Source organism: Rhodnius prolixus, unplaced genomic scaffold (assembly GCF_049639745.1).
Source record: "Rhodnius prolixus isolate KJV_2025 unplaced genomic scaffold, Rpr scaffold_4, whole genome shotgun sequence".
NCBI classification, from domain to species: domain Eukaryota; kingdom Metazoa; phylum Arthropoda; class Insecta; order Hemiptera; family Reduviidae; genus Rhodnius; species Rhodnius prolixus.
In genome coordinates this window covers 5,347,920-5,361,647 of record NW_027411614.1, presented here as the reverse complement: position 1 = coordinate 5,361,647, position 13,728 = coordinate 5,347,920, and the positions used below count along the sequence as shown (strand labels likewise).

At 34.7% G+C, this 13,728-nt stretch overlaps 2 protein-coding genes across 2 annotated transcripts in view; one reads left to right on the top strand and one right to left on the bottom strand.

The window, feature by feature from the left end:
* Positions 1 to 13,728, bottom strand: part of cmpy (crimpy) — a 161,646-nt gene that overhangs the window by 54,739 nt on the left and 93,179 nt on the right. The gene's annotated exons all lie outside the window — the stretch shown is intronic.
* Positions 5,801 to 13,728, top strand: part of LOC141456127 (uncharacterized) — a 99,996-nt gene continuing 92,068 nt past the window's right edge. The window contains exon 1 of the mRNA XM_074131803.1: positions 5,801 to 5,961. Coding sequence (XP_073987904.1) covers positions 5,827 to 5,961 — 135 coding nt within the window. The 5' untranslated portion in view covers positions 5,801 to 5,826. The remainder of the gene's footprint in view (positions 5,962 to 13,728) is intronic.

Genomic DNA, 13,728 nt, shown 5'->3' with positions numbered 1-13,728 from the left:
GTTTCAAACTTCATAATGGCGTCCACAATCATACTCTCTGCCACATCCCCTTTCTCTCTTTATTGCTCTCTCTCCCACTCTCACTCTCTCTCTATAGAAGATAGTAAATCATTACAAAACTGAAGTACCATTCCCCACCATTACCAGTAAATAATAGCTCCAGCAGGACTCAACAGACCGACAGCTACTCTATGAAATCACATTTTACTAGTGCCCTCCTCCACTTCGAAATCACAGACAAACGCTGTCATTTAACAAACTGAAAACCCAACTGTAGCAATAGTGGCATGTATTGTCCTGTTTAGTGTAACCCTAGATATACTTTTCGCGCACAATACTCTTCCAACGCAAGTCGAGGGTGTGGAATATACATTATCTATGTCAGTACCAGAGTCTGCAATCTGGTGTTCCCATTAAATTTCATTTATTCCAAAAAGGTTCTATTTATTTATGTCAGTTCTATTAATAAATATTTACTTCTCTTATACGAAATAACAGGAAATATTGCAATCTAGCACGATTTTAGTATCATAACGGAAATAGATATTTTTATTTAAGTGCCTAAAAATGCCCTTTATATGTTTACGCAAAGAAAATCAAAGGAAAATTTTACGTTCTCTTTTTTGAGAAAACCCCCAAATATTGTTACAAATTGTTACGTTCCAGATTGACTGATACTTATTGTCTGATTTTTCCGTTGGTATCAACGATATCGACAAAATGATCACAATGAGAGAAGTTACCCCCTATCGTTGGCTCTCCAACGAGAATATTTGGCAGCATTGCCTAGTAAATCGTGGGTTTCAGTCGATGGTCAGGTTTGTCAAGAAAGTATAATAAAAGATGAAAAGCTGATCAATTGTGGAAGTCAAGTGAAGCTTATCTTCTGATGCTTTTCGACCATTACTTTCATTTTCCACTTTTTAAACCATTCTTCTAGAGAGAACTCAAATGTTGTCAGAAGCGAGTTGACTGGACTGGGTCTGAACGTGGAGAGAGGTTTGCCTATGTCGTCAGCATATGTGAAGATATAATGATAATTTAAAGTTGATTAAATTCAATATTAGTAAAACTGCAACACCTCTGAAGCTGCCATTAACCCATAAATAGAACAGATCCTCTTTAATGTCAACCCATAACTTTAAAGACATTTACGGCTACCGCAGTCTGTCTTTCTTTGGTTTTCCCAATCGTATTGTTTTACTCCCACCTCTCCACTCGTATAATGCATTTCCAAGTATTATGCAACATTATGACGTATGTAATATGTGACGTATAAATGGATTATGTTGAACTGATGTGTCCTAATCCAATGTGTCTGCCAGGACTACATTATCTGGACATAACACTATGCTGGCTTTTAATGGGACTATTGTGCTCTCAGATATGCACTTACATTAGCAATGTAGATCAGATTAAGCTCATTAGAAGGGGTCCACAGAGATATACTCTAAGTGGAACTTTGAATACTTCGTACTTCTTTGGAATTTCGTAATAAATAGTGGTTTATATTAGTGAGAAAATGATATGTCATTTGTCTGCAGTTACTCGTTTTTATGTACGTAATGTACTATAACTATCCATTGAATAAAATCCAAGGCATAGACAGGGAATCGAATCAAGTACCACAATTCATCATACGTAGCTTTACGGGCCTCGCTTCTAACCGCTCGGCTATTGTGGCGCCTCAGTTATTGTTTTTTTGGTTATTACTCAGAGTTGCATGGTTTTACCCAATAACTGTTTAGATAGAGAGGTAAAAGGATAGTTGGCCTTCAGGAGAATGTTATGTAATCCTAAATTTCATTCAATTAAAATGAAAACAAAATAAATATTTGAACAATACAAAAACAAAGGACTCGAAATTCTCGAATAAATGGTTTCCTTCTAACCGCCTTCGAAATCCCTACATCTCTTAAACTGTTTTACCGTGCTTTTCATTTTTATGGAGGATAATCTTCCCTCTAAGACTCTAACAAGCATCACCTTTTTAAAAATGTCATCTGCGTGCTTTATTCTTTGAAAAGAATTATAATTAAAAATAATAAGAATTATAATTATTAATGTTCACAAGTGACTACAACCATTCGTGTTATTTTTAGAGACTTTTAAAAACATCAAAGCTTCAAAAAAATAATAAATAAATAAATAAAAAAGGAAGATAATAATTATTCTAAAGAAATTAATTTGATTCTTAATTATTTAAACACGTATATTTACAAAGTGTGACGTAAAATTGGAGCGAGAGAGAGAGAGTGAGAGTGTGTGTATGGAAGAAAACGAGATAGCTCTTTGCAACGGAAAGCACTTTAAAATGAGTAGCTGTTGGTTAAGGAAAATCTCACTGGTTAAGGGCTAGACTTGGCAGTGGGGGAAACAAGAAAAGGAATCTTGAAACCTCTAGGGCACTCAAACGAGGGAAGGCAACCCAGAGCAGAAGCTGTGGGACACCGGGGAAAGTTGCAGCACACTCTTTGGTCCTTCAAATTACTTTTCATAAGACTGTCTTGTGGATAGAAGAGCGAACAGTCCTCTTTCTCTTCTTCCATGTCTGTCAGAATGGAAGAAGAGCCGAGGCAACTATACCACCATGTCTCCTCGCCCCCCTCCATCAACGTCTTTACTTCCAAACACCAAAACCTACACAGTGATACTAGCAGAACTGTTTTAACCACAGAGTTACTAATATCCTAGGATCTTGGCCCGTCATATAACTACAACTCCAGTAAAGTGAATAAGTGAAACCAGACAGGCAGAACTCAGTGTGGAATGGGTTCGGAGTAAAGACAAAGTAGCACAAGAACCCACTCTACAGAATTACCCAGAGAAACTGCCACCACCAACCCGGCTATAGCTAGCTGAACCCTTCCAAGTAAACAATCAGCTTCCAACTTTCTTAGGAATTAATAATACATCTCCCTTACAAACCCTTATATTCCCCCTTAAATTCTATACAAATATTTTAAAATGTTAAATGCAAACAACAGACAAGCTGAAAGTAAATATATTTGTGGGCTTTGTAACCGATAAATAATGGATAAATAGTCATTACAGTAAACTGATTGAAATGAATCATGAATAACTCACAAATAATGTCACAAAATATAAATATAATTATTCTATTTCTCTATCTTCACTTCTGCATTCAACTTTTAAAAGAATTCTTTGTAGAAATAGGCCTTCTGCAACCTCGAAGAAATACTCGTTCAGCTTACTCCTTGTGAGACACTGGTGGGTGTTACAGAACTGGGTAGCCAATTATCCAGTTATTTTCAGGGAATTTTAAAAGAATTTGTATAAATGATTCACAATTAAAAAGGATAAAAATTATGTTATATGTATTTGAGAAATGTAAATATATTTCCATAATTAGGTAGATTATGACGTCAAGGCTTATTTGCATTTTTTTGACGGGTCAGCGCATTTTTCCGATTGAACAAAATAACTAGAAATTATAACCGTTTGTTTATGGTTAAAACAATCTGTGATCATTGATTGCTTAAATGAAGCAAAGGAATGTGCTTATTGAGTGTGTATGTGTGTAGGTATGTGGGACGAGTTAGTTGGAAAACAAATGACCTGTGAAGATTTGGTAAGCAGGTTTGGTTACGTTGAGGATTATGTTCGGCGCTTGTTGCAGAGATTATTTGTAGACTGTGAAAAATCTTTCTTCGCTGAGTTAGGACAATTCCAGACATACATATGGGTTTTAGGGCTGTTTGATCGACATGGTTGGAGACTGCCTCTAGATTGACCATTTACCTTTTGTTAAGAAGAAAATACTGTTTCTTTTCTAGCTTACAAAGAACAAAAACTTTGGTTGAAAATAATAATTAGTTTAAATAGATTTTCAAGTTCAAGGTGGTACACCTGCTTAGGTGGTAGGAAGTAATTTTAATGGAAGATGATTGGGTGACCTCTATGGAACACGGAAGAGAACATGTATTGTGTAATTATGTTTGAGAATGTTGAAACAAGGTTATACGTACATATGTTGTAGAATACATGACAAGTATACTCAAACCCATAAAAGCACTTCCGCTCTTAAACAAAGCCTCTACTTCCGGAGAATTCGCACAAAACGATGGCTGGAAACGAGTTATTGGCAATCCGCAATAAAAGATTAAGTCATTTCATCTTTTTGGTAATAACTAAGCGCAAGGAATGGAATCAAGACGCTAGCTAAGAGATGCAGCATCATCTCCGGCTATGCGTTGACGTGAGACAAACCCAGATTGTGTGGAACACTCCTACTACTTTAATAACCTATCTCACTAGTTCCTCCGCATTGCTGGCTATCTGTTGACAATATGCACATTTAGTTTGCCCAACTTACCGTTTAATACGAGGTTATTGCGGCTAGAAAGAGAGGGACAATATTGAGTTCGTTTGGGGCTCATCAATTTCCCCTTCCATGACACCCTTGATCATGAAATTGTCCTTCAACAAAACCTCCCACCTGTGTTATAATTAACCTGCGTAATAGTATAGTCTTTTCTGTTCTTTCCCCCACTCCTTCTGAATGACAAATTATTAAATTAAACAAACATACTTTCATTTAACTTAGTAATAATCGATTCATCAATTCTGTTTCAAGATGAAGCCCAAAAGTCACCATTCATTATTATTATATCGATCATAATCAGTATGAACATGTAGCCTAGAAATTAATGATCGTTATAGTATAAATAAAAAAAAGAAAGAAATTTAGAAAGAAAAACCTGCAAATGGATCTTAGAAACAGGGAGATTTACATCTTTTCGGACGGCCAAGCTGCACTGGAGTCCCTTACTTCCTTCAGAACTACCTCTTCCCTGGTTTGGGAATGTAAAAAACGCCCTGGAACAACTGGCTTGTCAGAATAAAGTTCGACTGGAATCGGTGCCGGGTCTTGTAGGAATCAAGGGGGAATGAAACAGCCGATCAGCTGGCCAGGAGTGAAGCTCATTGGCCCCGGAACCTGCCCTGGGGAACACCAAGGGTGCAGTCCGTTTGGCTCTCAAGTGGCTGGATCTGTAGGGAGCACGAAAAGAACTGGGTGATGTGTCCTGGTGTTAAACACAGGAAGACTATTATGCCTTGGCTGTGTAAGTAAAGAACCAAAGATACTCTTTACTTTGATTAAAGGCCTACTCACGAAGTACGGTAGGTTCAGGATGCTTCTGCGCAAGGTGGGACTTATTAGCTCGGAACCGTTGTGCAGATTGTGTCAAGAAAAGGAGGAAACGGCCTCTCACCTGTTGTTTGATTGTGTGGCAATCGAGTGGTTACGCTATGAAACCTTTGGAACTTTGAGACCAATGGAGATAGTAGCGCAAAAAGAACTAATAGGAAAAGTTCTCAACCTTCTTAGTAGGGGAGGTTTCGTCTACTAGATCTAAGAAGGGGGCTGGCACAATAAGCCTCTTGTGGCTGCGGTGCCTTGGGGCGTAGGTCCTTTACCATTTCTTCTTCTATTCTATTCTAAGTCGCGTCAAAAAACAGAAATAGATACTTCAAGGATTCTATTATCTGTATGATGGCGCGTCTAATAAAAATAAATTAATTGTGAACAAACAATTTTGAATATACTTCAAATAATTTCCAATAATTAAATAAACCTATGAACGAAGAATAAAATAAAAATTGAGCCTTTAGTTATGCAGTTAAAACAAGCAATTAATAGTCGCGCTATACATTTTTTTATTTTTTTGCACCAATTCAAATATTTTTCATGGCCAGCAGAATGACGACACCAAAACAATTGTGTAAACTGGGATACACACTAACACACTACTATTAATAATAATTGTACGACGATATAGAAGGAAGGTTTCAGTTTATAACATGCGGGCCGTGTTATTGCTGCAAATATTTTGTTCTAGTGTTCTCTTACAGTTCGTCAATAGTATTGATGAAAATGAGCAATTAGGTTATTGTGAACATAATATTAACATCAATGTTATTGATCACATTATAGCGGTAGGTGAATTTTTGGATTTTTTTTTTCCTGAAAGGGGATTGATTCAACTATTTTTCTATTGAAAATTTGGTTAGGTCCTCAGTGCTGGGCAATATCTTTCGATTTTAGCACACATATCCCTGTCCGGTTTCGGACTGTCCATTATCTGGATTATCGGAAAAACAGGAAGTAAACAACATAGATTCATGAGATTTGTTCCCATTTTCAGCCAAAAACTTGTCAGTTATTCTGATATTGTCTTACAGCACAATTAGCCCATGTTGACTTAAAGTGTGAAATATTTTTTTTTTTTTTTTTTTTAAACTCTACTGCAAGGTCGTTCATAGCTTGCTTCTGCACTTTTGCACTTCCAATATAAATTACCTTCACGCTTCTGTAACTTTGAAGATAACTAGGCATACGCTTCATTGCTTCTTCAATAAATACCGTGCTCATAGCAGCTTGTAACAAGAATTTTATTTGTGGCATAGTGAAATAGAAATGTAATATTCTCGTATCTGCAGCATTGCTTTCAGCTTCAATCAAGTCAGCGTTCCAATAACTTTCCGCGTTGCGACATTTTTTTGCGACAAGATATGAAAATAATTGCGGTAATTTTCGATGGTACTAATCGATACGATGACAATATCCATTAAAATTAAACATTAGTGAAGAATTGTTAGATTGGGGGGGGGGGGGGTTACGATTCAATTAGAACTCGTACAATTAGAATTGTAATTGGAGCAAGATAGAGACATATATCTGTTCACACCAGATTTCGTTCATTTATAATACACTAAACGTCACTGATAAAAAGTAGACATGAAATGGTCCGGAGCACTAAAAAAAAAGCTCCTGAAGCCAAACACCTCAGACGTTGACGTACCTTAAATTTAAATAATAACAAATAATTTCAAAAAAATCTAATAAGTGCCTATCTTTTATTGGGGTTGCTACCGAAAGCTATAATCATACGTATTATCTTCAGTACTAGGTACACATTTATGTAACTTTACTTTAAAGTAGGCTATGAAAGCTATAAATCCTATGCGGAAATGAACTAGCCATTTCGCCGGAAATTTGTGCATCTCTGGCATGTATCCTATTCCAAACTACTTGCATAGTTCTTTGTTTTAAGCAGCCAAGATATAACTTGATTCTAAAAGATTTATTTAAGAAGATCGTTTACCTCTCATATCTCATTACTTTTTCTGTTATCATATTTTTGCTCTCAAAAAATGGTAACTTATTTTATCGTACCAAAGACTTGAATAAACATTAGTTGTTAGTATGAGTATTATTCATAGTTATTGATGACTGATTCATCAATGATCCAATAGGAAGAAGATACATTGCCAGGTTCAGTTTAGCCTATTTCATTTTTATTTTTTTGCCAAGCTTACTAAGTAGGAACTGCGTAATCTTCAGGGCTTATCCTTGTCAGGACAAAAGACACACCAATATTTGGTGTTTACAATGTAGAAAATATTATAATTTTGAATAAGTGTAAGCCCTGAAGATGACCTAGTCCAGGGATCCCCAGTTCACTGTCCCTCAGAGCGTTCGAGGGCCGGACTAATATTAAAACTGAACAAATCCCTATGCACACTGCACATATCTTATTTTAAAGTAAAAAACACAAAACGCAATATTTAAAAATAAGGAACAAGTAAATTTAAATCAAGAAATAGCCCAGTATTTCAATGGGGAGGAGGAACTATGGGCCTGCTTTTGGCTAATTAGATGGTCGATTTCCGGTTCCATATTTGTCACCGCTAGCCCGTAACAAGTGATGCAAGTGTTAGCTATCTGTTTTAGTCTAGATCCGGTTGGAGATTGCTGATGTTTTATTCTGGAAAAAAGGGTGCGGATACATCCTGTGCTCCACCATTTGAAAGAGGTGCCCCTTACGGAAGTGTGGCGGGGGGGCCGCAGTTTGGGGGACACCTGATCTGGTCTCTAGGTCGAAGGATTGGGGGAAAAAATAAATAAAATATGAAAATGAAATAGGCTAAATTCTTTCTGCCTTTTAGATAAGTTATTTGAACAGAATTTTAACAAATAATTAGTAAAAAGATATTATTAATTGATACATTTTTATTGTTTTTTAAATTATAAGACTAGAACTTTAAATTTAAAACGCAAATTACAAAACTTATATTGGAATTTATTTATTTTACCGTGGGGAGCGCGGTTTAATTCTGGATTTAATTTCATTTGGGAATAACATAATTTCTTTTAATTGTATAACAATTAACGGCCTTAATTAAAATAATAAATAGTCTAGTATTTAGACTTGTCTAATTAATGGGTATTCAGTTGTTTTAAATGAATTAAACTGAGAGTTTTATCTAAACGTTTAGCAACATTTCATTAAATTAAAACATTTATTTCCATTTTATGAACGCGGAGAACGAAATGATTGCTTCATTTAGCCGCTAGCCTGTAAAAAAAATACGAAAACGGCGTATACAACGACGGAAATTCTCTTTATATTAAAATGAAACTCGACAAATTTTAAGAAGAGCAAAATCGTACTTAAATTGGATTTATTAAGTATTTGTTTCTTGTAGTACAGCGAGATAAATATTATAATATAAAAACCAGGATAAGATAAGATTAAAAGTTACAGAATCTTTTTTCTAATTCGTATGATTCACAGGATTTCTCCAAAACTAGCAATCTTTTGTGAAAATTTTGCTAGACTATTTTTTACTGAAATTTTTGCTTTTCACAAATCTTTTAAATTCATGCTAACAGTATACAACGATGTAAATTCGAATAATTTTAAAGGAATTACGCTTTAGAGTGAATCCTTCTGCTTTATTTCCCACGGAAATGTCTTTAACCTTCCAGCGGGCGCGCCCAAAAAGTTACAAAAACGGGCGCGCGTATCTTACAGATAAACTTTGGTATTTTTAATTTTTTCTATCAATAGAAGAAATGAAATTAATTAACTAACATCTATAATTATTAATAATGAAATAACAAATAAAAAAAGACTCAGAAAACGACAGTACTTTTTATTTTTTACAAGCCAATAAGTGTAATAATTACAATCAGCCACTAGACTGTCAGAAAGTTTTCGCAGTTATTTCCTCCTCCTATCTGAGATATACAATGTCTTTTTCTGTCAGTAGAAAACAATATTCTTATAAACAATGTTGAAATTAGTTCAATTTGATGAACACGTTATAAAAGAAAAAGTATAAATAATTGATAAGTCAGGAAACTTACTCGAATGCTCGCGAGTATATGTCAGGCACGGATCGGCAATTGCAAAGAAATGTACAACCCCAAACAAGATAAGATTTTTACTGAAGGAAACTAGTCATCAGGGTGTAGCATTGCTTAAAGGACAGCATCCTCCGCCGCTCCGTCTCTAAACTGCGATTATTTTAGTCTAAGCTTGTATCTGTGAGATACGCGCGCCCGCTGGAAGGTTAAAGAAATTTTGCGAGAAAAATTGGTCACATTAAAAGTTTTAGGTAAATGAGTACATGATACGTATATACAATAATGTACAAGTTAGATTTAAAAAAAAAAAAAAAAAAAAAATATTGAAATTTACACAGTAACAGAATATTTGAGGCAAAAAAGCAACCAGTCAGTACACTGCTCCCATGATTAGAGTAAATCTGAAGGAAGGGATTAGCTCAGGGCTACTGGATTCCCACGCGGAGATCCCGGGTTCAAATCCAGTTGCTCTCCCTTGGAGTTTACACTTCCTTGGAGGTTCTTACAGCTCTACTGTCTGGTGATGGACAGTGTCGTCTGTAACGCGAGAACATGTACGGTAGCAGGTGGTACACGGAAAAAAAAAAAAAAAAAAACTCCTCAGATGTTGACGCGCCATAAAAAAGAAAGAAAGTAGATCTTAGAGCCACATTCTTCTCTTCAATTCGCTTGGAGGATTACCCGGTTCTGCGGAAGAACATAGGCGTGCTGTTTGATTAAAGGATTAGAATGAATAATGCTGCGCCTAGCTACTTTTTATACGATAGAAAACATGTTAATAATAACGTGTGTGCTTCCGCTCCTGTTTCATAACAACTAACTTAGTAACGTGACGTTACGCCCTCCTGGAAAAAAATTGGCAATTACTTTAAATATCAAGTACTATCCAGAAAAGAGCTGTAATCCACCAAAAAAAAAAGAAGTGACTTTAAGCAGTTTCTTTGAATTCTGACCAATCTTTGACTTGAGAGACATGACTTAATACTGAGGATACAGAGTGTGTAAGTTCTGTCGTGATTCTGCTACAGGAACATCCGCCTGCCTAAATTATTGGTGGGAATCCCTATGTTAGAAGAGAAACGGCTTACCTATAATTGTAATTAGAAGTATGGGATAGTCACGGTTTCTAGCCCTCACTAGATTTTAAAGAATAAATATCCTCATTTAATTTGTATTTTAACAAAAATTTCTTCGCTAAATTGAAATTTTATTCCTCTCAGATAAATGTACAAATAGCCAAGTTAAATTTTCAAAGTTATTTCCTGTTCTTCACCGTTAAAACAGAAATGCAAATTTATTTTAACCAACTTATTTCCTTTAGTAACTTAATTTGCCTCAATTCTCCTTGTGAGTGGGGGCGACAAACGTCTATCGTTTTTAATATTCTGATAATGTCTTGTAAACGTCAACAAGAAAAAATAAAAATAAAAACGCTAAAAAACAAAATAATTTTGCAAACTATTTTTTTCTTGAAAAAAATAAAATAAAATTTGTAAAATTGAAAATTAAGAGAGAACAGAATAAAATTTAGTAATTCAGTAAATTATTAATGACTAAATGACAAAAAAAGTTTTCCATTGCACAAAGAGGAAAAAAAATGAAAAACAGTCGTGAAGAAAGAAAGACCATAGTAATAAACAAGCAAGTACCATTAAAACAGAGTTTGCATGGAAAATTTATTTAATTGCTTTTAACTGCAGAAAAAAGAAGAAGAAAAACTTGTTGCTTACCCGTCTTCAATTTTTTTTTGTTTATTTTGGTTGGTTTTTCCAGCCAGAACTTTGAAATTATTTACTACTTTGGGCGGAGAAAAAGAGAAATGAGAAAGGAAAAAAGAAAATGAAACACAAGAAAAATATGGCCGCCTTCATTTTCTTATATTTCTTTATCATTTATCAGAGATATTATATTTCTGTAAAGAATAAATATCACCCTTTATTTATACCTTCTTATTCTAATCCTTTATGAACATTTCTAGTCATTCTCTCTCTCTCTCTCTTTGTCTTTCTTTCTTTTTATTATTTATATTTGTCTTCTTTCTTTTCTTTAAGGTCATCAACTGAAACCTCAGCGATGAATATAAAACAAGTCTTAACGCCTTACTTTTGAATATTTTTTTCTCAAAATATCATTTTTTTCTCTCTCTCTTTAAATAAAATTCATATCTTGCCTAGAATAGACTGAGGTTTATTTAATAAAATTTAATCAAGCATTTTCTTCTTACAATTCTCTGCATTAGTTTTTACATGAATGTTATCAGGTGAAAGGTTAATGGAGTTGTTGATTAGAGGGTGAATAAGATGAATAATGGACAGAAATAGACATTTTTAAGAGAAGAATTTTTTTTTTTGGGGGGGGAGAGCAATTGATTCTCTTTCCTTTTAAGTTACAACCCTAAACTCACTAGAGAGAAGAAAGAGAGTAAATTGAGTGAGTTAGGTGAATGAAAGAGAGTTTAGAATGAAAGAGTAGACCAAGGAATCAAACCCAGTAACCAACAATACATCTTAGCATTGCGGGTCTAGCCTATAACTGACTAACATACTTCACTACAAAATTTCTTATATTAACCATTAAATAAAAACTAAGGCCTAAGCCAAGGAATCAAACCCACTAACCAACAATACATCTTAGCATTGCGGGTCTAGCCTATAACTGACTAACATACTTTACTACAAAATTTCTTATAATTAACCATTAAATAAAAACTAAGGCCTAAGCCAAGGAATCAAACCCACTAACCAACAATACATCTTAGCATTGCGTGTATCTTGGCGCCTAAAATTACAGTATTACTACAATAAAAATAATAATAATAATAATGAAGAGCCCAATATCTAATTATATTCTAAAATAAGTTTAAATCCAATGTATTAAATAATTAATTAATTTTATGACAAAATGTTTAAATAAAATGTAATAAAATAGAAGAGGACGCAAAATAAATATCAAAGGTTTTTATTGTTAGCTTATTCAATTTTAGAAAGGATTCCAAAGTAAACAAGAATTAATGTATAATTAAACAGGTAATCACTAAATATTTAGAAGTAAAAGGGAGAATTTCTAAGGTAAGGGATAGGTTAACTTGTCAGCTGAAGGGTCAAGAAGGCTCTGTTTGGTGTTTTGGACTTCCTTTCAACCAATCAGAATGGAATAAATTATTTATGCGGTCCACTTTAACTCTTGGGATTGGTCTTACCTACCTGGGATAACTTTGAATCCTATTTCAACATTGGGTTGCCCAGTTTGGGTAAATTTATCTTTTATCATTTGTGAATTATTTAAATTTTATTTTCTGGCATAATAAATTGAGTTTCTAAGGTATCCATTTTATCTTCTTTTTAATTTTTGGTCTTAAATTAAATTCTATTTTTGGAGGAAGTCAGAATGGTTTCTGCTCAGATGTGTGCCTTGTTCAGTGGTTAATTACAATACATAATTGTTATTTTCTAATGGGAATGGTGGCGCTCGCTTTGATTGTGTTGTTGTATATTTGGTTTAAATTAATTGGACCGTTTTATAAATCCAAGGATTCAGAATTTGGATTAAACTAAATAGATTTTTTAATCCATCACAGCAAACAGAACCATCACATCGTAAAAAGTATTCCCTGAAAAAGATCATTTTGCCGAAACTCATCCTAAAAGTGTTTAAGTAAGTAATTGCTTATTTTTTTCAGACGGGCTTTACGTCCAACTACCAATTAGGTGTCGTGGACGGATCATCCTAAAAGTGTTCGAATCTCCGGTTCGAATCTCGCGTATAGCTACTTTTTATTTGTTAGAAAAAAACGATAATAGTATGTGCTTCCGCCTCACGGCACTTAATTGGTAGTTGCACTTGGTAGTCCTGCCTAAAAAAATAGGCGATTACTTTACTTATTACAGAGTACTTTTGCAAAATTATTTATTTTTGTTTACATATTAAATATGGGCCAGCTCACTAAGAACCTTATACTTAGTGATACATAGTATAAATGGAGTTCTGTTCTTCAAAGGTCCCAGTCTTGGTTTCAGTCTTCTTGAGGCTGTAGGCTCGTCAAGATGGAAATGAGATGAGTAGGATGGCAGTGTGTGAAGGGGTGAGGAAGTATTTATCTGTTAGATTGGTCATGAGAGAGTGAATGGCTTAAATCTTCAGTTCTCTGGGTATTTATGAGCTCCTAGTTAACCATGGAGGCGTTCCGTGGCTATTGGTAGTACTTTATTTCGGGAAATCTGCATGTGTTTTCATCAGTGTGTTACTCCAGTCTGGACAGACTGGATCTTAAAAGAGATCTAAGGAGCGTCTTTTAGAGCAGTACAGTGCCAGGAGTGTTTGAGCGATGCGTTTCTATTAATTAATGGGCATAACTGTTTCATGCCGAGTGTTTGTTTGTGGAAGATTCTTGTTGATGTCCAGTCTCCCGGTTAGTTATGTATGAAGATCATGTAGATCAGGATTATGCCAAGATAGCCGCACTCCTTCATCGTTCCATGGATCCATAGTTGTTTTAATAGGTCTTCGTTCCGGAACCTACTTTAGGGAGAACAATTTTACTTCTATCTTTA